At 46.9% G+C, this 23952-nt stretch overlaps 1 protein-coding gene across 1 annotated transcript in view; it reads right to left on the bottom strand.

Annotated features, from left to right (window-relative positions):
• Positions 1-7920, bottom strand: part of CCDC69 (coiled-coil domain containing 69) — a 35441-nt gene extending 27521 nt beyond the window's left edge. Inside the window, exon 1 of the mRNA XM_027545916.1 lies at positions 7749-7920. Within this exon, the coding sequence (XP_027401717.1) occupies positions 7749-7796 (48 nt within the window). The 5' untranslated portion in view covers positions 7797-7920. The remainder of the gene's footprint in view (positions 1-7748) is intronic.
• Positions 7921-23952: the final 16032 nt, after the last annotated feature.

The following is a 23952-nucleotide window of genomic DNA, read 5'->3' as shown; positions in this document are numbered from 1 at the left end:
TACAGGCGGCAAGCGCCCTGCCTCAGAACTGCCAGCAGAGAAAGAGGCATCCATTAGTGAGGACGACGGCCCCTGCAGGGTGCTTGGGGCAGGGTCACTTAGAACAGGGAAACACTGGAAACCAGCCTCACATCTACAATGGGGCATTGGCTCCATACACTAACGTATCCATACATGACACTATGCAAGGCCACTCATCTGTTTAAAAAAACAAAGTAGGTATTTACCAACAAAGGTGGAAAGTTGTTTGGTAGAATATCAATAGCAAAATAAACGATTTCTATGGTACAAACATGCAGAGGAAAAACTACCTAGAAAAGCACACACCAAGGGCAGTCAGTCATCATCTCTGGAGAAAAGACTAGAATTACTGTGGTCAAGGAGGGGGAGCTTCAGTTTTGCCCAAGTTCTTAGAATTTTTAAAACAACGGAGTATTCAAGTTTGACTCATGTACAAAGAAATGAACAGCAGACAGAATCAATACCTCTCTTGGAACCTAAAAGCAGCCAAGGGGGTCATTTTACAGGTGTGGAGGTCAAGGCCTGGGTAGCAATCACACAGCAAGTTAGTGAACCAGGAAGGACTAGGATCCACTCTTGACCCCCGGCCCAGTGGTCTTTCCCCTGCAGATGCTGCAGCTGGTCTGAAAGCACTGGGGCCGTGTCCAAGCACCTCCTTGTGTGCCGTGCTCCCTACTTTGCTGCCAAAGAAGAGGCACTGGGTCTCCCCTGCCCATTTCAACCGGTGGCCAGGTCAGGGAGGGGTTAGAGAGGGTGGGGAATTAATAAAATATATACATCTCCTAGGGCTGCTGTAACAAATTGCCATGCAGTTGGTGACTCGAAACAACGGAAATTTCTTCTCTTCCAGTTCTGGAGGCGAGAAGTCCAGAGTCAAGGTGTCAGGTGGATTGGGTCAGTCTGGAGGCTCTGAGGGAATTTCTGCTCCATCCGTCCTTCCTAGCTTCTGGTGGTCGCAGCAACCCTTGGCGTCCCCTGGCTTGCAGACGCATCACTACCATCTCTGCTTCTGTCAGCACATGGCCTTCTCCCGTGCTTCTCTGTCCACATTCCCTTCCTCTCACAAGGACATCAGTCCTTGGACTAAAGCCCACCATCCCCCAGTATGACCTCATCTTGACGGATTACATCTGCAAAAGCCCTGTTTCTAATAAGGTCATACTCACAGGCCCTGGGTGTACATGAGTTGGGTGGGGGGACACTATTTAGCCCACTACAGGTAACTTTTCTGATGTCACAGCTGTTTCCTCAAGGAGGGGGTAGAGTGCACAGGGTGGAGGAGGAACGACAAAGTTCGTTGTACACTCTGAAAAAGAACTTCACTCCCGGGGGGGAAGGAGAATTGGAAGTAGGCCAGTCTGTACATCGCTTATCTGGGGAGAAAGCATGGGATGTGGGATGTGTGGGATAGATGTATTATGAGGCGTTTGGCCTAGATGTTCTGGAAGATTCAGTCTTGAAAATAAAGTGACACAAGATAAATGATTTTTAGGGATTCATATTTACCTGGTGAGAGAAGTCACATGGCTTGTCTGCAGGTGATGGAGAGATTTAGATGTATCTATGCTAAAGATGGATGGATTTTTCTCATTTTCTCTTGCTCGTTCTCTCTGCCTGCAGTGGAGTCCTGGTTGGTCCCTCTGTCAGAGCTATATATGTCACAGCACATATGTATGAAAGCTTGTATTGGCTTTAACTGGGATGAGAGGACATTATATTGTGGGTTGGGCAAAAACCAGGGCTTCCCTGGTGGCTCAGTTAGTAAAGAATCTGCCTGCAATGAGGGAGACCTGGGTTCAATTCTTGGGCTGGGAAGATCCCCTGGAGAAGGGGAAGTCTACCCACTCCAGTATTCTAGCCTGGAGAATTCCATGGACTGTATAGCCCATGGGGTAACAAAGAGTTGGATACGACTGAGCGACTTTCACTTCACTTCATACCTAGATAAAGGTCTAAATTACTGAAGCTACATAAAAGATCATGGCATCTGGTCCCATCACTTCATAGCAAATAGATGGGAAAACAGTGGAAACAGTGACAGACTCTATTTTTTTGGGCTCCAAAGTCACTGCATTTTGCAGATTGCAACCATGAAATTGAAAGACGTTTGCTCCTTGGAAGAAAAGCTATGACCAACCTAGACAGCGTATTACAAAGCAGAGACATTACTTTGCCAACAAAGGTCCATCTAGTCAAAGCTATGGTTTTCCCAGTAGTCATGTATGGATGTGAGAGTTGGACTATAAAGAAAGCTGAGCACCGAAGAATCGATGCTTCTGAACTGTGGTGTTGGAAAAGACTCTTGAGAGTCCCTTGGACTGCAAGGAGTCATTCCTAAAGGAAATCAGTCCTGAATATTCATTGGAAGGACTGATGTTGAAGCTGAAACTCCAATACTTTGGCCACCTGATGCAAAGAGCTGACTCATTTGAAAAGACCCCAATGCTGGGAAAGATTGATGGCGGGAGAAGGGGATGACAGAGGATGAGATGGTTGGATGGCATCACCAACTCAATGGACATGAGTTTGAGTAAGCTCCGGGAGTTGGTGATGGACAGGGAGGCCTGGCATGCTGCAGTCCATGGTGTCACAAAGAGTTGGACACAATTGAGCGACTGAACTGAGCTGGGCAAAACTCACTAGCTCAGAAGCCACATACACACCAGTGTCCCCACAGTGTTTGGGACAGGGGGGCTCAGTGCCTTGCAAAGGCCATTTTCTTTCACAGACCCTATGTCTAAAATGAGTTAAAATTCAAGTTTGCCCTACTCCTACGGATCAGGTGTCAGGGACCCTGCATCTTGTGTATCCCAGTCACCCTGATACAAGTGTTTGGCCCCCACCCACCTTCAGAACCCAGCCAAGATGCCATCTCTTCTCTGGAGGCCTTCCCTCCCCCCACCTCTTCCCTCCAACCAAAAGGCACACTCTCCCAGGATTAGGATGATAACACAAGGATGCTCATGAATAACAAGGGTAGGAGTGGAGAGTGTAAATAACCAAGTGTCCAAACTGGTTAAAAAAGCCACAGAACATCCACAGAACCTTAGATGGCCATTAAAAATCACATTTCCACAGACTTTTAACATGCGAGACTGCCCCCAGCAAAATATTAGGTATAGGATTGGTCATAAAGTTTGTTCAGGTTTCTCTGTAAGATGTTACAAACTTTTTAGTCACCCCAATAACTATTAATACAATATAATCGTTTAAAATATATCCCTAGTTCTACAAAAATAGTCACACTCACATATAGCATACTAGTGAGGAAAAACAGAAGAAAAATGACACTAAAGTGTACATAGAGGTGATCTCTTCATGGTGGGGTTAAAAACTATTTTAAAATTTCTTTATATTTTACCAAATTTTAAATTTTGCCTCAAACATTATGAATAATCACAATAATTAGGTGTCGAGTGGAATCTTAGTACTTCCTACTCCAAGGTTCGTAACACCTCTTCTATTCCTCCCCACCCCCCTTCTATTTCTGTCGCAATCACATCTGACCTCTGCTTGAACTCCTCCAGGATGGGGAACTCACTACCCTTCTTCCTGGTGAGTAGAATCTGGCTCCCCTTAGCTTCCCCTCACTGGCCACAATCTGCATTCTGGGGTCAACAGAGAACCAGGTTGCACTCCATGCTGCTTGACAACACTTCAGAGGCTGGAAGCCAGTGGCCAGGCTCCAGACTTTATCTTCGCAACCCCAAACGGCCTTCCAAGTACATTCATGGCCGCCTTCTCCCGCATCCCTGTTTGCTTTCCTTGGGTACAATCCAGGTGGTGATGTCCCTCACCTACATTCCCTGCTAACCAGTCAGTGTACCAGGGACTCTACCACATGCATTCTTTCATCTAATCTCAGAACCCCATGACTCAGGAGCTACATCACGTCTATTTTACAGATGAGGAAATCGAGGCATGGAAAACCCAAATTCCTTCCAGGGTCACTTAATGGGTCCACGATGGTGCCAGGACTGAAGTGGCACCTGGCCCAGAGTCTGGAGAGCAGAGTTAATAAATGAACGTGCTCAGGCACTCAGTTGTGTCCAACTCTTGGCAATCCTATGGACTGTAGCCCCCCAGGCTCCTCTGTCCTCTGGATTTTTCAGGCAAGAATACTGGAGCTGGGTGCCATTTCCTCCTCCAGGGGATCTTCCTGACCCAGGGATTGGACCTGCTTCTCTGCACTGGCAGGCGTTCTTTACCACTGAGCCACCAGGGATGCTCCAATAAATGAATACGTGGACTCAGTGCTAAAGCCCAGGCCCTTAGTGTCCACGGTTTTGTTTTGGAATTAGTTGTGCCCATGCCAAACTTCCATGTCTTTCACTTCTGTATCTCTGCCTCTTTCACCTGGTCTGCTGCCTGGAAGCACTCATGAAGGGATACTGACCCCAGAGAACCTGTTGCCCGAGGCCCCGCTCTGGAGCAGTACTGAGCCCAGGTCTCAGGTGTGGTGCTCAGGGCTGTGGCATGGGGGCCAGAGCCAAAGCTCTGAACCCTGGGCCACACGAGGCACACTCAGAGGGTTGACCATGAGGCGCTAGGTCTCCCTTCCCACCTTGGCCCAGATGGGGCTGGTAACTTTTGGGGGATGGAAGGGCCCTAAAAACCCCCATGTCATCCTATAGGCAAGTCCACGGAGGCTTGTTTCCTTGGCCACGCCCTCTCTGTCTGGCCTTCTCCCACATCCTCCTGACGTGGCCACAACAGCCATAGTCTTTGTTAAAAAGGGTTTAGGAAGGACCACATCACACAGATGATTCTTCAGTATCTACACCCAACCTGCTAGGGATCTCCACTCATTTTTTCACCAGGATTTCAACTTGTCACCAAAAGTCCCAGTAACACTTGGCCCCAGGTCAGGCCTCTCAGTGGGGTCTAGGACAGCTGGCCAGCTAAGGCTACTGGCACTGCCAACCACAGGACTCAGCAAACCCTTAGGGCCTGGCCCCTGGGAGGGACCTTGAGAAGTCCTAGTGGTCAAGCCCCTATCCCTAGCCGGGCAAGTCCCCCCTGAAAGCCCTGGCCTCATTCCTCACGGCTGGCCACTCCCACTCTCCGCAACCAGCACCATCACTCTGCTTCTTCGGCTCAGCCTCCACTCAGGCTGTCCTCTCTGCCTCAACTGGGTCATTCCTACCAAACCTTCATCACCCAGCCAAGGCATGCCCAGCCCTCAGCCAAGAGGCCATCCTGTGTCTCTCAAGGATAGATGAGATACTCCTGCTGCACACTGGGTTAACTTCTAGTCCAGCTCTGATGTGGCCCTCATTCACACTCAAATATTTAGGAGGCACCAGCTCTGGGCTCTGTGCAAGGCAGTAAGTACCAACGGGGAGGGCAGAAAAACCAGGCTCCATTACATGGTTTGGCTACCAACCTACTGAATGACATCACTCCTCCCTGAACCTCAGTCTCCTCATCTATAAAGTGGAGAAGATCCCACAGCTCAGCCTGACTTCCAGGCTTTAGTGAGGTTGGCAGGATGTGAAAGTACCCTGTAAACTGCCATTCAGGGTGAGTCATTGTTGTCGTGACTTGAGCCTCCGGGGGTCTGAGCTCATTTTTGTACATCCCATCCTCAGAGGTTTCCTCTCTCCTAGGGGGCTGACAACCTGCTGGGGGTGAGCTTGGACGTTCAGGCCTTTTAGGGGTTGTCACCTGGATGAGAAACCAGGCAGAAGCATAGCACAGAGGGATGGAAACTACCATGAACTTTAAACAAAATCAGCTTATAAATCCTGCCACTCAGGGGCAGGAGCCTGGCACTGCCGGGGCAGAAAGGCAAGCCAGGCTGCTCTGAGGCAACAGGGCAAAGGCTTTAATGCCAAAGGGCTTTGGAATCAACAAGAAGCCACTGGAAGCACTGAGTAGAGGCAGAGACAAAGGACACAGGGCTTGGGGACTGGGAATTTGGGTTCTGCTCTAAGTTGTTCTCTGACCTCAGTCAAGACCCTTCCCTCTCCAGGCTTTAACCTCCCAGCTGCATGTTGCATGCATCAGCACAGGTGGTACCCAAGGTCCTTTCCCTCTGGGATAGTCTCTGCTGACTGTACTTGCCCTTCCTTCACAGCTTGGGACAGGGGGTCCAGTTCAGGCTGTGCCAGGGATGGACAGGGACAGCTGGCAAGGCTCTCAGACAGGCAGGGGAATCCTTACTCACTGTGGGCTCCTTTCCCAGACTACCGAAGAGTCAAGGCCTGGAACAGGGCTACTCCAGTCTCTTCCCGCCACCGAGTAGATGGAATTCACCCTTGGCAGACTTTGCAAGCTGAGTGGTTAACACAGGTGCAGAGAACACAGGCTCTCTGACTCCTAGAAATCATCCTGCTCAAAGCCCTCCCTGTCCATATAGAGGGAGAAACTGAGGCACAGAGAGCACTATGGGCATGTTTGTGGCAGAGCCAGGATTAACACTGAGAATCAATCACCAGCTTTGTTATAAGTCTCAGGCAGGTCTCAGGTGTATCTGTTCATCATCCCATCAGCCAGACTTCTGCTTCCACGGATGGAGGCAAGCCTCAGTTTCCCTCTTGGAGCCAGGAATACAGGAGGGCTTCTGGGTCAGAGCTCCATGAGGTATTTTGAATTGGGAATTAAGGAGGAGCAAGGATAAGGGGGAAGGTACTGTACTTGGGACAAAAGTCCTTCTCCCTGGACTAGGCACAGAGCAGAAATAGAATCATCCAGGTTCGGGACAGTACGGCATGCTCAACAGGCAGAAAAGCTTGGGCTCAGGCGCAAGCAAAGCAGCAGAGGCTCAAGTTCAGTGAAAAATTACTGAATAGTGTCACAGTGTGGGGCCTCTCGGGGCCTCAGGGGACTGATCTTCAAGTTCCTAGGACCACCTCTTCCCACCTGACTGGAGTAGGAAGAAGGCTCAGGACTCGAGGGTCCACCCTTCCCTCTCTGTGCCTCAGGTTGTCCTCTGGCTCCAGGCTCTGACCTTCTGGGCTTGTCAGAACCCAAGGGGCAGCTGGTCCCACTGCTAGAAACCCGAGTAGTGTCTCCTGGGCCCTAACCCAGCTCGGAGGCCCCTTGGGGGAGCGACAGGAAGGGAGGGAAGGGCAGCAGAAGGCCGCAAATCTCCTCCCTGGTCGGCCCCTCCCAGCTCCCCCGCGGACAGCCCACATGCACCGGCTCTAGGGCCTGAAGAGGCTCTAGGCCAGCGCTTCTCAAACTTTAAAGTGTATTGTAGTCACCTGGGCATCTTATTAAAAGACAAGTTCTATTTTAGCACGTCGGGAACACAGCCCGAGATTCTGCAAGTCCTAGGTGATGCCGATGATGTAAATCTGTGGGCCATTCTGCCGCGCAAGTAGCGGCCCTAGAGAGAATCTGCCTCTTAATGGTAGGAAAGCCAAAGGCCCAGAGAGGTCAAGCACACGTCCATGGCCACACAGCGAGCAGCGCCTGACCAACGGAAAAGGGCACCTGCTGCAGCTGCTGCTAGACAGTTCCCACCTCCGCCAGCTGGGATCAGTTGCCTGTCCCGGCCCTGGGGCTGTGTTTGTAAACTCGGCTGCCCCGCGTGGCTCAGCCCTGGATCAGGAAGAGAGAGCTGCCCGACCAAGCCTTACCCGCCTCCCTGCCTGCCGGCCTCTAAGTGTTCACCGCCGGGCATCCCCAGTACACCCGGGGCGCCCTGGGTCCCCAGCGGCGGAGCGGTTCCGCACCCGCCTTCCTTTCCGAAGGCAAACTTCTCCGCCGGCGCCCTTTACCTTTTTGGGGGGTTTGCAGCAGCTCAGTCTGCTGTGTCCGCAGCCCATCCTCCTCCGGGGGCTCCCGGACTCCGCCTCCCAACTCTGGGGCCCCCGGAGAACCCTGCCGTCCAAGCCCCGCTGCCCGCTTGGCGCCCGCCGGCCGGGGCAGCCGGCGAGACCCTGAAACTGAACCTGGAAGCGCAGACTTGAGCCGGAGCTGGGGCGGCCGTGTGCCGTAAATCCCCGAAAAGCAGGGCCTCAGGGAAGCCCGTGGGGCTCGCTGCGCTGCCGCCTGACAGGTGATCAGAAACTTAGTAAATGACAGAAACTCGGGTCAGGGCCGAAAAGGTCCCAATGAACAATGGCTTTCTTTCCAGACTCGCAGCAGAGAAAAGGCTAGGAAAAAAATTACAACAACTATTTAGTAAACACAACAACTATCATTTATCAAGAATTGTTTCTGTCCTGGCTTCCTTGCACATATTATTTCTGTTTCTTGCCATCTCCTTGCCACAGAGGTATTATTAGTTCCTCCACTTTACACGTGAGGAAAACGAGGCTCAGCTATGTGATCTGCTTACACTCCCCTAGCTAGTCAGAACCAAAGCCCAGATAAAAACCAGTTCTAACTCCAGAACCTAAGCTTTCAGCCATTTCCCTACAAATACATAATAATGTGAAAATTAATTATAATGATCTTTCACTCTGGGTCCCTAACTCTTTCCAGCTCACACTCATCTGTAATATTCTACTGTATCCATTTTGAATAGAGGTTACCAATCACAACAACTCTGTGAGGTAGATAGGCAGATGCAGGGAGAATAAGGGACATACAATGTCAGAACCTAGGAAAAAGAACTTCTGTTTACCCTTGCTTTGTTATTAGCTGAGGTTTCTGGGAGTGGCAATGCAGGGCAACTTTGAAAGTCAGTGTGAGTGTGTATGTTAGAAAATGATACACAGCCCACAGACACTTGGAAAGATGTGTTGATGAAAGGGACTTACAGTCGGGAATGGAAAAAGAACGTGAGGCCCCAAAAGAACTTCCCCTCCAGAGTAGACCAATCACAGTAGGTTCCAAGAAAGGAAACTGAGGACACAGGTTATGTTAGGTCCTTGGAAAGAAGAATAATAGAAGATGGTGATTCACAAAGTGTGGCCCCCAAGTCAACAGCATCAGCACTACCAGAGATCTTAGTGAGAAACACAAATGCTCGGGACTTCCCAGTGGTCCAGTGGCTAAGACTCCACGCTCCCAGTGCAGGGGGCTCTGGTTTGATCCCTGTTCAGGGAACTAGATCCCACATGCCAAAACTAAGAGTTTGCATGCTGCGACTAAAGATCCTGTGAGCCGCAGCTGACTGCAGCTAAATAAATAAATAGAAATAAATATTTACAAAAAGAAATACAAAAGCTCAGACCCCACCCAGACCTACATATCCTGAACCTGAGATGGGGCTCAGCAACCTCTAGGTTCGCAAGCCCTCCCGGTGATTCTGAGCCATGCTCAAGTGTGAGAACCACTGCTGTAGAACATGCTGAACAGGTAATGAGGAAAGAGTGTCTACTTAAATTATCAGTGACTGTGAAGCAATGCTCCTGATTTACTAAAAATCCAAACCAACAAACCAGCAAAAGACTAGAACAATCTAAATATCCAAGAAAAGGAGCTTGATTAATAAATTATGATATATCCATGAAGATAGAATATCATGTAATCTGCTAACATACTGATAAGGATAAAGTTTTAAAATGTCATACAATGTAAAAAATTCATTCTTATTAAAAAAAAAAATTGGACTTCTGTGGTGGTCTAGTGCCAATCAATGCAGGGGACACGCTTCGATCCCTGGTTGAAGATTCCACATGTCGCAGGCAACTACGCTGGCGAGTCGAGACTACTGAGCCACACACGGCAACCACTGAAGACTGCAAGCCCTAAAGCCCCACTCTGCAACAAGAGAAGCGGCCGCAAAGAGAAGCCCACACACTGCAACTAGAGAAAGCCCATGGGCAGCAACTAAGACCCAGTGCAGCCAAAAATGAATAAATAAATCTATATATACTTAAAAAGTGTTAATAGTGATTACCTCTAGATGAGGGTGAGATTTTGATTACTCGTTTTTTTACATTAAAAAAAATGAGTACGTACTTGCTATAATAAAAAAAATTTATTGTGATAAGAAAAAGTTTTCTAAAAACTATGTTTTTGAACCCAGGCATGAGATTGAGACTAGTTTTCCACCAGCAAGTGGTAAGTATAAATATGTGACATCTCAAAAAAACAGACAATGATTCTGGATGAACTAGGTAGAAAAACCACGTAAAGGGTCAACAGGGCCAAAAATGTGTAGGGAGATCCTAACTGGCAATGCCCTGAGTGATCCTGAGCCTCTTGTTTCTCCTTTGGGAGAGTTTCCCGTCTGAACATCAAACAATTGAGCTTTCTAAAATGGGTCTCCAATTTTAATATCAGGAGTTGAAATCAATAACTTGGGCTGGGGGGGTAGGAGCCAGGAAGGCAAATTCTGTTTCTGAAGCCTCTGTTCTCAGGAGCTCTTGCCTCCAGCTTCTTTAAACTTCTTGGGAGACCAGGTTCAGATTTCCCACTTTCACACAACCAGCTTTTTGGCTACAAGCTTTGAAGTTTCCGCTTGAGAAAGAAGCCCTAAGTATTTTTTTTTCCCCCTTAGGAATTTGAGTTTGAATAAGCTGCTAATGAGATTTTTAGAAGTTGTTGAGCCAGTCAGGTTAGGTTAGGTTTTGCTGCCGTGATGAAAAACATACAAGTTTCAGCAGCTTATCATAAGTGAAGTGGAGTTTTGCTCATACCATGTGAGGCCAGTATGCGGAGGCTGAGGGCTGTGCTTCACAGAGACATTCGACAGCATCCCAGGATGCAGCCATCCCCACACCAGGGCTGCACGGTTTTTCAGGTCAGGAGGAGGCTGTATATGGAGAGTGGTGCTGGGGTCTGAGCAACACACATTAAGTCCACTCGCATTTTATTGGCTAAAGCAAGTCACACGGCCATGGGTAACTTCAAGGGGATGGAAACGTGTAATGTGTGCCCCGAGGGAGAGGAGAACCAGAAATACTGGTGAACAGCAGATATGTCTATCATAGACAGCAGTCAACAAGTAAATACTATGATGTGCCCATTTCTTGGGCAAGCTCATCTTGGTCTGCTCAGGATTTCCCACTTGTAGCTCTCAAAGTCCCACAACCCAGGAAACTCAGTACTAGGTACCCTGGAATGGTTGGTCACCCTATAGCAAGGCATAGAGAAGACTCAGTTTTTGTCTTGAATTAGTTATAACCTATTTTCTTGGTATTAGACCTATACATAGTAAAAGATGGAAAATATAAAAACAGGTTATAAAGCAAATGTAAAGTTGCATAATCCACATGGGCAATGTTAGAATTATAAGGAGATAAGAGACCATGGTGGATGGGGATGGGGAAGGGGCATTTCCTGGAGAAACACTAAAGCCAAAGGGCTTTCATGGCAAAAGGAATCCTAGAGTCTCAGGTTGAGATGGAATCTGATGCTTTGCTTTCATTGCTTGCAACTCAGATAAATCTTTTTTTTATAATTTCTCTTCTATAATTACCCTTCTGACTGTGTTTGTGAAGTCTATGTTAAAGTACTTCCAGTGATTACCTATTTTCCATATCTAGGGGGAAGAGGAGAAGCAAGAAGGAGTAAATACAAGAGGGAGGATTAGCTTATAGTCTTTGGGAACATGAATAGAATTTGTATCCTACCATTGTGTGAGAATTGTATAATTCTTAATTATGATGAATTGGTTCACAGTGCTTTTCAGGTCTACTATGTCCGTCTACTTTCCTGTATATTCATTCTATTAATTTTTCAGAGTTTGATATCGAAACTCTAACTAAAAATCTTATTTTATCTACTTTAAAATAACTGTAATATACAGTGGAACTATAAATAACTCTGTTCTGCATTTTCCATATCTCCTGTAAATGTGTTGTCATACTTTCATAATTTAAAAAATAAAAAAGAGAGAGGAAAAAAAGGGGGAGGATCAAGAGCATGGGTCAAGTCAGGATAAATGTGGAGGCTGGGGAGCTGGGGAAGGAGGAATGTGTTGGTGACTAACTTGGTGTAAAGAAACAAAAGCTGAGACTGGAGTGAACAATTTTGGGGAAAGACTGGAAAGACCGATATGGGACTTATCTTGAACATCTTTCATATGAAAATTACAATATACTCACACATAACAAGTTTTGCCTAGAATTTCAGGAAGCTCAGGGCTCCCTGCAGCCCACACACAGTGGGGCTGTGTGTGGATACTGGGTTAAGTACCTCTCAATGCAGTGATCGCTAACCACATTCTAGCCCTGAAAGTTTTCTCTGTGTGGGTTCCGACTGGGCCCAGTAGTTTCCCAAACATGTTGTCTGCTGGGAGTGACTTTCTTCACCATCTGTCTGTGTGGTTATCATTCTACCTGCACAGCAGCAAGCAGCTCAAATCCCTTCTTCTTCCCAAAGCCCTACAGCTCCTGCCCTACAACTCTCTTGTTTGTGTGCTTTGTGAGTCCTCCCTAAGGGACTACAGGTCACACAGCTCTGCCTCCTCCCTCCTCACACCCCCTGCTCCTTAGTAGGTTGTGGCAGAGACTTCCAGTCACCTTACTCAACTTCCATTCTTCCTCCTCCCTTAGTGACGGAATCCTGATATTCTCTGGGTCAGCGGTATGCTGGGAGAACACGTTACTTACTCAGCTAGTCAGTGATAGGTAAGGGGACATTACTGGTTGGAGCTTCCAGGAAAACATGTCATAGAAGAATGACTCAGCTGGGAGCAGGACTCCCCTTTCCTTGCCCCTGCTTTTCCTGCTTGGAATACAGACATGATGGCTGAATTACAGAAGCCATTTTATTACCCTGAGCAAAAAGGTGGAAGGAGCCTTGATCTCTGAATTGATGCAGCCTCAGGGCCAGCTTTGATCAATTTCTTCCTAATATTATCACATAATAGAATAAATAAAATATTTGTTTAAGCTACTGCCACTGAGATTCTGCAGTAGAATGCCATTTCTAATCAGTTCATAAGTCACTAATTAAAGTTTGTTATATTTAATTTAATTAGAATAGTTTACTCTTAGAGATACTGCATGTACCCCAGCTTCAGTTCGAGGGGCAGAACAGGAGGACCTGCTGAAAAGGTATCCTGGATCTGTCAGACTATTGACAGAAATGTTAGTTTTGACAGCTTCCTCTTGGAAATATATATAAGAGAAATAAATGAGAGGGGTCCTAAAATTGTTGAATTCTTAGGCTTCCATTGGAGTGTTTCTCAAGGCGTGGGCAGATTCGTGTGCTACAGAATCATCTGGATCCTTTTGCTATCTATTCAGTCAGGCTCTGCAGGGCTGAGTCTGAGGCATTTTCACACTAAAATTTGAACCTGATTGCTCCAATGGTTGTGGTGGGTCATCTCTCCAGGGAATTGAATTGCTACATTAATCATATTGAGTTGGGTTGAACTGAATTAATGGGGAGTTCCTTGGAAAGGAGAAGTGAGCCTGAGTAATGATAATTAGCAAGAAGCCATCCCTGCCTATTTTCCCAGAAGACCAGTGGTTTGGGACTTGGGGCTGCCTTGGGAGAGGCAACAAGATTCACTTTACCATTTCCTTTAAACCAAGAATGATTTCATGCCACAATCATCGTTTAGGGGCTTCCCTGGTGGCTCAGTGGTAAAGAATCCGCCTGCCAATGCAAGAGAAGCAAGTTCGACCCCTGGGGTGGGAAGATGCCCTGGAGAAGGAAATGGCAACCCATTCCAGTATTCTTGCCTGGAAAATCCTATGGGTAGAGGAGCCTGAACAGTCCACGGGGTTTGCAAATGATTGGACATGACTTCGTAACTAAACAACAGCAATCATCATTGGTTGCTGCTTTCTCTGTTTGATGCAGTTTGGATGGAGGTCCTCAAGGGGCCTCAAGGGGCTTCTTTGGTGATGCAGAGTAGGAGGGTAGAGAGCATCGCCAAGGGAATCCAGGGAAAATTATTAATAGACGTTACCTCTTTAAGTGCTTTCTAGGGTCTGCAGGCTGCTAGTAATGAACAGTAGCAACCCCCCCCCCTTTTTTTTTTAACATCAGTGGTTCTCAAATGTGGTCTGGGGATCAGAAGCATCAGCATTTCTTGGGAAATGGTTAGAAATGCAAATTTTGGGGCTCTGACCCAGACCAGCTGCCTCAGAAATTCTGGGTGGGGGACCCAGGAATCTGTGTTCTATGAATCCTCCAGATAATTCTGATGTGTGCTTATGTTTGAACTGCTTTCAACCTTATGTCTTCCTGACATCCATTTTTTAATGGGCACAGAGACGAGAGACTGAGTGGGGTCCAGGGCTGAGTCCACGAGTGGTGCCCCGTTTTCCATATTTTCTCATCTATGTCACCTGCTATGTAATCAAAATTTAAGCAATCCTTTTCTAACAGATAACTTGCCCTAAATCCCTCCTTCCTGGAAAATCTGTTTCCTGCCCTGATGCCTCCTTCCTTGCTCAACTCCAATGGGAGCATCTTCCCCACAGGGAACTAACAGGAGCAAGAATTGGAAGATGGTGAAGCAGGGACTGTTTTCTGAGTCAAAAATTGGAACACATGATTTAGCAAAGGAATTTGTGACATGTACATTTTGTATTTACCTGATTCTATTCATTTACTCTTTGCCAACATACTGGAATTTCTAGGGCATCCAAACAGTTTATGGGGACAAGGAGGCAGAATATTTTGTAAGCAGGAGTAACCCAGAACATATGAGAGGTATGATCCAGCTCCAAGGCTTAAAACCTGTCTACGAGACTGGGAAGGTACATAAATGAGGAGAGGCATAAGACAGGGAGGGGGCGTATATCAGGGACCACATACCCCTCTAAAAGAAGCACAAGTGGATGTGTTGGGATGGATGGTGTTAGAAGGAAATGAAACCCCAAGCTGGCCTGACCTTCCTTTTCAAGAGAAACTAGAAATCTTGGGGGATTTTTAAAATCTGGTTTTTCTTTCCTCTCTCTCACACACACACCATCAGGCAAACTAAAGAAAATATTTTCAGGCGGTTACATCTCTTCTAGTCTAGGTAGGCAGATAATGCAACAAGGGGTATGGAAAAATACCATGGAAGCAAAAGGAGTAGCCAACACTATCTGGGAGGAAAAGGAAGGGCAGGCTTCCCCAGGGATGTCATATTTGACCTGAGCTATGTAGACTAAGCACGGATTCTTCTTATCAAAAAAGTGGGGAGGAAGTATAGCTCTGTGAGGACATGGCTGCGTTAACTGACCTTATTGTGCTGATATTTCTGCAATCTAGCCTGGTAGGCTGTGGTCCATGGGGTCGCGAAGAGTCTGACACGACTGAGCGACTTCACATTCACTTTTCACTTTCACGCACTGGAGAAGGAAATGGCAACCCACTCCAGTGTTCTTGGCTGGAGAATCCCAGGGGCGGTGGAGCCTGGTGGGCTGCCGTCTATGGGGTCGTACAGAGTCGGACACGACTGAAGCGACTTAGCAGCAGCAGCAGCATACATATATAAAATGAAAAGAAAGTGGGGAAGAACATGTGTGTCCAGTGCACAGAGCTGGGTGGGTTTTCAGAGGAGCTCAGCTGCTTTGCGTGTGCCCGGCGAGAGCAAGAAGTGTGGGGGACGGAGAGAGACCAGAGAACATTGAAATCTTGGCCAAGACGTTCTTACTTAATCATGTGGACAGTGAGAGCGGCGCAATCGGATTGGTGTTATTATTCACGGTCACTCTCGGGGCTCAGGTGGAGAGCCGACAGAAAGTGCTCTTCCGAAGCTCTCAAACATCTCCTGGAACTGTTCAGGAGGGAACGGGGGCGCTTCCCAAAGGCACTAGGTTCCAGAAGGCCTGCAGCCCCCGGGTCCGGCTCAGGTCCCGCCCCCGCTGAGCTTCCAGCCAGAGATAATATGGTAGGGAGGCGGGAGCTGCACGGAGGCTGAGCATGAGTGTCTGTCCCGTAGTAGGCGGGTAGGCGGGGAGCAGTTTCCTCTCCTCTCGCCTAGGAGGCGGCTGTAGCAGCCGGCAGTGTTGTGGTTACCAGGGCCTTGGGTTACAACACATATTTTTTTTTTCAAACCGTTGCAATACCTTTTAAATCAGGGCCCTGGACAGGATCCAAGGACAGTAGCAGGACCAGTTCCTATGATGCTTCTTAAAGAAGCAGCTGCAGAGGGAGGGAGCTGGAACCTGGACTGCTGGGGGAGCCCGAGGTCAGGAAGGCCTTGGAAGTTGGGCAAAGTGGGAAGGAGACCAGATCTTCAGGTCACCCCACTGCCACTGTGCCTTTTTCAAGGCACTTTTGCATCTCAAGCACTTGAAGATCATCAGTGTTCCTGGAAAACTAGAAGCAGTGGGTAGAGCAATCAGGGATTGTTGGAGCTCCAGCTCCTTGGGAAGAAAGACCTTCCAGCTGGTCCAAGATTCAGGGGTCCAGCTTGGCAGTGAGTGAGGTCCCCATTGAGGGAGGCTAACATTGGGAGGTAAAGCATGTTGGAAAAAGCACGCAAGGGCCTGCTGGGGTAGGGGCGTTGAGGGAGTGGACGCTCAGATCCATTGTGATTGTGACTTGAAGAAGTCTTCGTTGTGGTCCCCTTTCAGACATGGGGACACCGTCTGATGGCTCAGAGGGTTAAGAATCTATCAGCCTGCAATGCAGGAGACCTACGTTCGATCCCTGGGTTGGGAAGATTCCCTGGAGAAGGGAATGGCTACCTACTCCAGTATTCTTGCCTGAAGAATTCCATGGACAGAGGAACCTGATGGGCTACAAGTCCATGGGGTTGCAAAGAGTCAGACAAGGTTGAGTGACTAATTTTTTTTTTTTTTTCCAGACACAGAAATTCTTCCTCAAAGAAATCAAGATTGGCAATCAAGACACTTGCATTCTGGTACATGTTGGTGGGAATATAAAATGGTACAATTGCTATGAAAAACAGTATGGAGGTTTCTCAAAAAATGAAAAAATACGGTAATATAATCCAGCAATCTCACTTCTGGGTATATTTTCAAAAGAATTGAAATCAGGATGGTAAAGAGTTATTTGTACTCCTAATGTCCACTGTAACATTAACAAAAGCCAAGATCTGGAATCAGCCAAAGGTCTGATGACAGATAAATGATTGTATGCATACAATCAAAGTTTAGTTAGCCTTTAAAAAGAAATTCTGCCACTTGGGACAACATGGCTGAGCCTGGAAAATATTGTGCTAAGCAAAAAGAACCAGTTACAGAAGGACAAATACTGCATGAATCCACTCATATGAGGTATCTCAAATAATGTCTTAGAAGCAGAGAGGAGTTCGGTGGTTACAGAGATTCTGTGGAACAACACAGTGTCTGGAGTTAACAGTAGTATTGTGCGCTTGAACATTGTTAAGAGGGTGAATCTCATGGTAAGTGTTCTTGCCACAAAAACAAAACAAACAAAAACAAAAAACAAAGGGGAGCAAGGAAAATTTTGGAAGTGATGGACATGTCTATTACCTTGATTGTGGTGATGGTTTCAGGGGTGCATGCGTATGACCAAACTCATTCAGTCATATAGGTTAAATATGTACAGTTTTTAAAAATTTTGCTTATAAATTATACCTTAAGAAAGTTCTTTCAAAAAAGAGAGAGACTTTCATTCTAATTTTTAACTTGCTATTGGTTTCCATTTTTAACCCTGGATAATTCACATACATTCCCTTCTCAGGCCTCACATCCCCCTACCCTACACTTTACCCAGTGCCAGGCATGGAGTAAACTCTAGCAAAATCTGTTGAACAAATGAATGAATGGTTGAATTAGCTGAATTGGGTCCAAAGTTGGACTGGGATCAGCAGGCTTCAGGGGCTACCTGAACCTCCTGAAATTACATTCACAACTGTACATGTATGAGCAATTCTGTTTTTTCTGGGTAGAAGATCTGTAGCTTTAATCACTCTTGCCATAATTTACTAAGGATTTGTTATGACAGGCTAAGGTCTGTACATATTTTATCACATTTAATCTTCAGGAACCATGATGGAGGTTGTGGGCAGGGGTGGGAGGGGGTTACTATTTCCACTTTACGGAAGTGGAAGCTCAGGTTTGGGGAGTGTAAGGTCTTGCTTAGGGTCGTGTGCTGGAGTTGAACTCAGGTCCATCACACTCCACAATGTAAGCTCTAAACCACCATAGTAAATTACTATAGCTTCTCAAAGGGATCTGTGACCCCAGAAGATGAAGAAAAAACATCCCAGGATCCTGGAGTTCTATTTCTCTGCGGGACTGTGGGGAATGGGAAGAAGGGTGGAGGTGGAGGAGGAAGCCAGCCAGCAAGCCAGAGCAGGACAGCACCCACGCCAGCAAGGGCTGCTATTTAGAGCAGCCCCAGAGCCCCCAGAAAGGATGATAAGGGGCAGGGCAGGGAAGAGCAGTTGTAAGAGGAGCCCAGGGAGGGGGGGGCTCTCTCCTCCCCCGTCCCTGCTGCCTCCAGCTCACTCTGTCGCCTGATGTCTAAATAAGGCTTAGAGGCACATTCTAGGCAGCTAAAAATAAACTCCAGCTCCCCCTCCTGCCCTTGGGCTCTGGCGACCTCCCCCGTCCTGTCAGGGCTCCCCTGGTCAGGACCAGCTCTCGGAGCATGCCAGTCTCGTCTCCCTTAGGACCCCAGGGTTTTGGTGGGAATGCTTCCCAAGGCAAGATGACCTGGACCAGAAGTAGGACTCCGGGCACCAACTCATAGCTCTGCCCTAACAAACCTGGGCAAGTCTCTCTTTTCTCTGATCCTCAGTCTCCCCACATGTCAAAAGCAAGCATTAAATGAATTATGTGAAGCCCTGGCATTTTTGAATGAATTTCAGGATCCCACGCTTTGGGGTCAACTTCAGAGTGTGCCCACTCGGGTTATTTAGGGATATCTGTCTTACAGACTTATTTTTAACTTATACAGTTTTTTATTACGATCTGAATTCTCTGCCCATCCTTAACGATTTGAAACATTCACATAAAAATCTGGACTCCCAGCTTCTCTTGAAAAACTAGGTCTGTCCACACTGGGCCACTGTGTCAGGTAACAAGGAGCCCAAATTGGGTGGCGGTCTCCCCCTGCTGGCGGCATAAATGTACTACAGGTAGTTGCTGACAGCTACTCATTTCTGACCAACCCTGCAGGGTGTGCAGAGAAGGCAATGGCACCCCACTCCAGTAGTTTTGCCTGGCAAATCCCATGGATGGAGGAGCCTGGTAGGTTGCAGTCCATGGGGTCGCGAAGAGTCGGACACGACTGAGCGACTTCCCTTTCACTTTTCACTTTCATGCATTGGAGAAGGAAATGGCAACCCACTCCAGTGTTCTTGCCTGGAGAATCCCAGGGATGGTGGAGCCTGGTGGGCTGCCGTCTCTGGGGTCACACAGAGTCGGACACGACTGACGTGACTTAGCAGCAGCAGTAGCTTCAGGGTGTGAGGTGCCTGAAGCAATAGAAGTGAGCACACTGAGTGCCGGCAGATTGCATCCCAGAGTTGGGACACTGGCATTGCTCTGCCCAGCAAATGCTTGCTGAATGAATGAATGAATTAGATAGCTGATAGAAATCTTTGGAAACTGTCATTAATATTACCAAACCAACTCGGATCTGCTCCTCCAATGCGCAGGAAAGCCAATGTACTGACACAGAGTGGTAGTGAAGAAAAGAACAGCACTTACTGCAGGGTGCCACAGTAGGGAACTGGGAGACGGGCCTCAGAGATCCACTCCAGTGCAGTCACTGATTAGGGGTTTCTGTAAGGGGAGGAACAAAGAGGTTGGGAATAATTATCCTTGTGACATTTCTTAATCGTCATTTCAGGAGGTCAGGATATCTCTGGTTTATGATTCTCGAGCCAGGTGATCCATGGCTCAGGGGTCTATTAGCTCATCTTGCCCCTCAAAAAACTACCTGAGTTTGTACTTTAATAATGATATCTACAATAGTAATTTTGGTACATTAACATGTTATTGACAACAGCAATTTTAGTTATCTGACTCTAGTTGATTAGTTTTCAGTTAGTACAGGCTTGAGGTCAGAGAGGACAAGAAAGAGAATAAAGTTGTGGATAGAGAGGGAGTTAGTTTTAGGGGGACTCAATTTCAATTGTAAAGGCACACATGCAGGGATTTTGACCAAGGTGCCGCTCAACTGAAATTTGTTGCATTGTGACCCTGTCCCTGAGTTCATGTCCCAAGCCCTTAGAAGGGACAAAGTTCCTAATACTCTCCCCCTCAGTTAGGCATTGCCCTCCTTCCTCATAAGTCAGTGGGGTTGTCCTTGGTTGGAAGGTTACTGGCAAAAACAGCCAAGGTCTGTTTGATTCAAACTATTTTGAGAGCCACTTTGGAGGCTAGTGAAGGAGCAGGGAAGGAGTCGGGAGAAAGGGTAGGAAAGGTTGAGGAGAGCAGTTCAAAGAACAGGCTTTAGGCCAGACTGCCTGGATCCACCCAGCTCCCCTTGGGCAGCTCACTGGAGCCAGACACTTCACAGAACCAAAGGGTGCTACATCTGCATTGACCTTCAGACATCATGGAATCCATCCTGCCTCAACATGTAGCAGGGCAATGAGGTGTAGAGTGAGAATCTGGCAACGGCTGAGGCTTTGTCCTTTCTGCTCTGTCTCAGTAAACAGAGGAGGGGGAAGTAAGTTCACCAGACGCCTTTCTTGAGAGGAAATAGAGATTCCATCTGTATCCCACTCCTACAGCTCAGGGCTGGAGAGAGTATCTGGACCTGACATTGCTTCCCTGTGGTCTCCTGGATAACCCTGGCCTCATCAGCAACTTCTTAGAAGCACAGATTCTTGGGCTCTACCCAGACCTGCTGAAGCATAATCTGCATTTTAATGAGATCCCAGGTATTGTGCATGTTTATTACTGTTAGAGAAAAGCTGCTTTTGTCCAGTAGTTCTCCAAATTGGCTGCACCTAGGAATCATCTGGGGGTTACTTAAAAAAAATGTTGCTGCCTGGGTCCCACCCTGGGGTGCAGCCTGGGCCTGGGCTCCTAGGTGGTTTCTTTAAGGCTCTCCTGGTGATTTCAGTGTATAGCCAGCATTGAGAATCACAGCTCTAGGCAAAGGCTGTAATGAGATGAAAATTTGGGGGAATGAAAGCAATGCAAATTTGAATGGGGCGTCCCACCCCGGGTACTCCTGCGGCACCTTCCCCAGCCCTGCCGGGCCTGCCTGAGCAGTCCAGCCTCTGCTCCCCAAGGCCCTGGCAGGCCTCCATCTGCTTTCCTGGTTCAGAAGGATGAAGTGAGAAAGGGGCTGTGCTTTGGCAATGCCACCCAGAGGTGCGAGCCTGAGCGAGAGGCCAGAAACCTGGATTATCATCCCATTTCTGCTGGGTAGCCTTGGGCAAGGTCTGTCCCTCTCTGGGCTTCAATTTCTTGATCTCTAAAATGGGCTAGCCAAAGGGGATTGAAATGACTTCCAGAGCATTCCTACCAGTTTTCTACAGGTATGTATGTATGTGTTTTTAAAAATCTATTTATTTTTAATTGAAGGATAATTGCTTTACAGTATTGTGTTGGCTTCTACCAACCATCAACATGAATCAGCCACAGGTCCACTGATGTGTATGTGTGTTTAGGTGTTCAATCAAGTCCGACTCTTTGCGACCCTTTGGACTGGACTGTAGCCTGCCAGGCTTCTCTGTCCATGAGATTTTTCAGGCAAGAACAATGGAGTGGGCCACTATTTCCTCTTCCAGAGGATCTCCCCAACCCAGGGATCAAACCTGTGTCTCCTGTACTGCAGGCAGATTCTTTACCAGCTAAGCCATTAGGGAAGCTCAATCTACATGTATAAACAGACTCTCAAAGTTGAAAGGGACCTTGGGGATCATCTAGCTTGATCTTACTTTCTAACAAATGGGGAAACTGAGGCCCAATAAAGTTAAGGGCATCAGGAAGCTTGCTTAAGCCTCTAATCCTCATCCATCAGAGGGCAGACAGAATGAAAACCATAATCACAGAAAACTAATCAAAATGATTACACGGAACATAGCTTTGTGTAATTTAATGAAACTATAAGCCATACCGTGTAGGACCACCCAAGATTGTCAGGTCATGGTGGAGAGTTCTGACAAAACGTGGTCCACTGGAAAAGGGAATGGCAAACCACTTCAGCATTCCTGCCTTGAGAACACATGAACAATAAAAAAAGGCAAAAAGATATGACACTGAAAGATTAACCCCCCAGGTCAGTAGGTGTCCCATATCTACTGGAGAAGAGTGGAGACATAGCTCCAGATGGAATGAAGAGGCTGAGCCAAAGCGGAAACAATGCCTGGTTGTGGGTGTGTCTAGTGGCAAAAGTCAAGTCGGATGCTGTAAAGAACAACACTGCATGGGAACCTGGAATGTTAGGTCCATGGATCGAAGTAAATCGGAAGTGGTCAAACAGGGATGACAAGAGTGAACACTGGCATTTTAGGAACCAGTGAACTAAAATGGATGCGAATGGGCAGATTTAATTCAGATGACCATTATATCTACCATTGTGGGCATGAATCCCTTAGATGAAATGGAGTAGCCATCATAGTCAACAAAAGAGTCCACAATACAGTACTTTGGTGAAATCTCAAAAACGACAGAATGATCTCTGTTCGTTTCCAAGGCAAACCATTCAATATCACAGTAATCCAAGGCTATGCACCGGCCACTAATGCCAAAGAGGAAGAAGTTGAACAGTTCTATGAACACACACAAGACCTTCTAGAACTAACACCCAAAAAAGGTGTCCTTTTCATCACTGGGAACTGGAATGCAAAAATAGGAAGTCAAGAGATACGTGGAGTAATAGGCAAGTTTGGCCTTGGAGTACAAAATGAAGCAGGGCAAAGGCTAACAGAGTTTTTCCAAGAGAAGGCACCAGTCATAGCAAACATCCTCTTCCAACAACACAAGAGAAGACTCTACACATGGACATCACCAGATGGTCAACACTGAAATCAGATTGATTATATCCTTTGCAGCCAAAGATGGAGAAGCTCTATACAGTCAGCCAAACAAGACTGGGAGCTGACTGTGGCTCAGATCATGAACTCCTTAATGCAAAATTCAGACTTAAATCGAAGAACATAGAGAAAACCACTAGGCCATTCAGGTATGACCTAAATCAAATCCCTTATGATGATACAGTGGAAGTGACAAATAGATTCACGGGATTAGATCTGATATAATGCCTGAAGAACTATGGATGGAGGTTTATAACATTTTATAAGAGGCAGTGATCAAAACCATCCCCAAGAAAAAGAAATGCAAAAAGGCAAAGTGGTTGTCTGAGGAAGCCTTACAAATAGCTGAGAAAAGAAGAGAAACGAAAGGCAAAGGAGAAAAGGAAAGATATCCCCATCTGAATGCAGAGTTCCAAAGAACAGCAAGGAGAGAGAAGAAAGCCTTCCTAAGTGAATAATGCAAAGAAATAGAGGAAAACAATAGAATGGGAAAGACTAGAGATCGTTTCAAGAAAATTAGAGATACCAAGGGAACATTTCACGCAAAGATGGGCTCAATAAAGGACAGAAATAGTATGGATCTAACAGAAGCAGAACATATTAAGAAGAGGTGGCAAGAATACACAGAAAAACTGTACAAAAAAGGTCTTAATGACCCAGATAACCACGATGGTGTGATCACTCACCTAGAGCCAAACATCCTGGAGTGTAAAGTCAAGTGGTCCTTAGGAAGCATCACTACAAACAGAGCTAGTGGAGGTGATGGAATTCCAGCTGTGTTATTTCAAATCCTAAAGGATGATGCTGTTAAAGTGCTGCATTCAATATGCCAGCAAATTTGGAAAACTCAGCAGTGGCCACAGGACTGGAAAAGGTCAGTTTTCATTCCAATCCCAAAAAAGGGCAATGCCGAAGAAAGTTCAAAGTACCACACAAGTGCACTCATTTCACATGCTAGCAAAGTAATATTCAAAATTCTCCTAGCTAGGCTTCAACAGTACATGAACTGAGAACTTTCAGATGTACAAGCTGAATTTACGAAAGGCAGAGGAACCAGAGGTCAAATTGCCAACATCTGCTGGATCATAGAAAAAGCAAGAGAATTCCAAAAAAACATCTACTTCTTCTTCATTTATGCTAAAGCCTTTGACACTGTGGATCACAACAAGCTGTGGAAAATTCTTAAAGAGATGGGAATA

This window comes from Bos indicus x Bos taurus, chromosome 7, assembly GCF_003369695.1.
Source record: "Bos indicus x Bos taurus breed Angus x Brahman F1 hybrid chromosome 7, Bos_hybrid_MaternalHap_v2.0, whole genome shotgun sequence".
NCBI classification, from domain to species: domain Eukaryota; kingdom Metazoa; phylum Chordata; class Mammalia; order Artiodactyla; family Bovidae; genus Bos; species Bos indicus x Bos taurus.
This window is presented reverse-complemented; position numbering and strand designations above follow the sequence as displayed.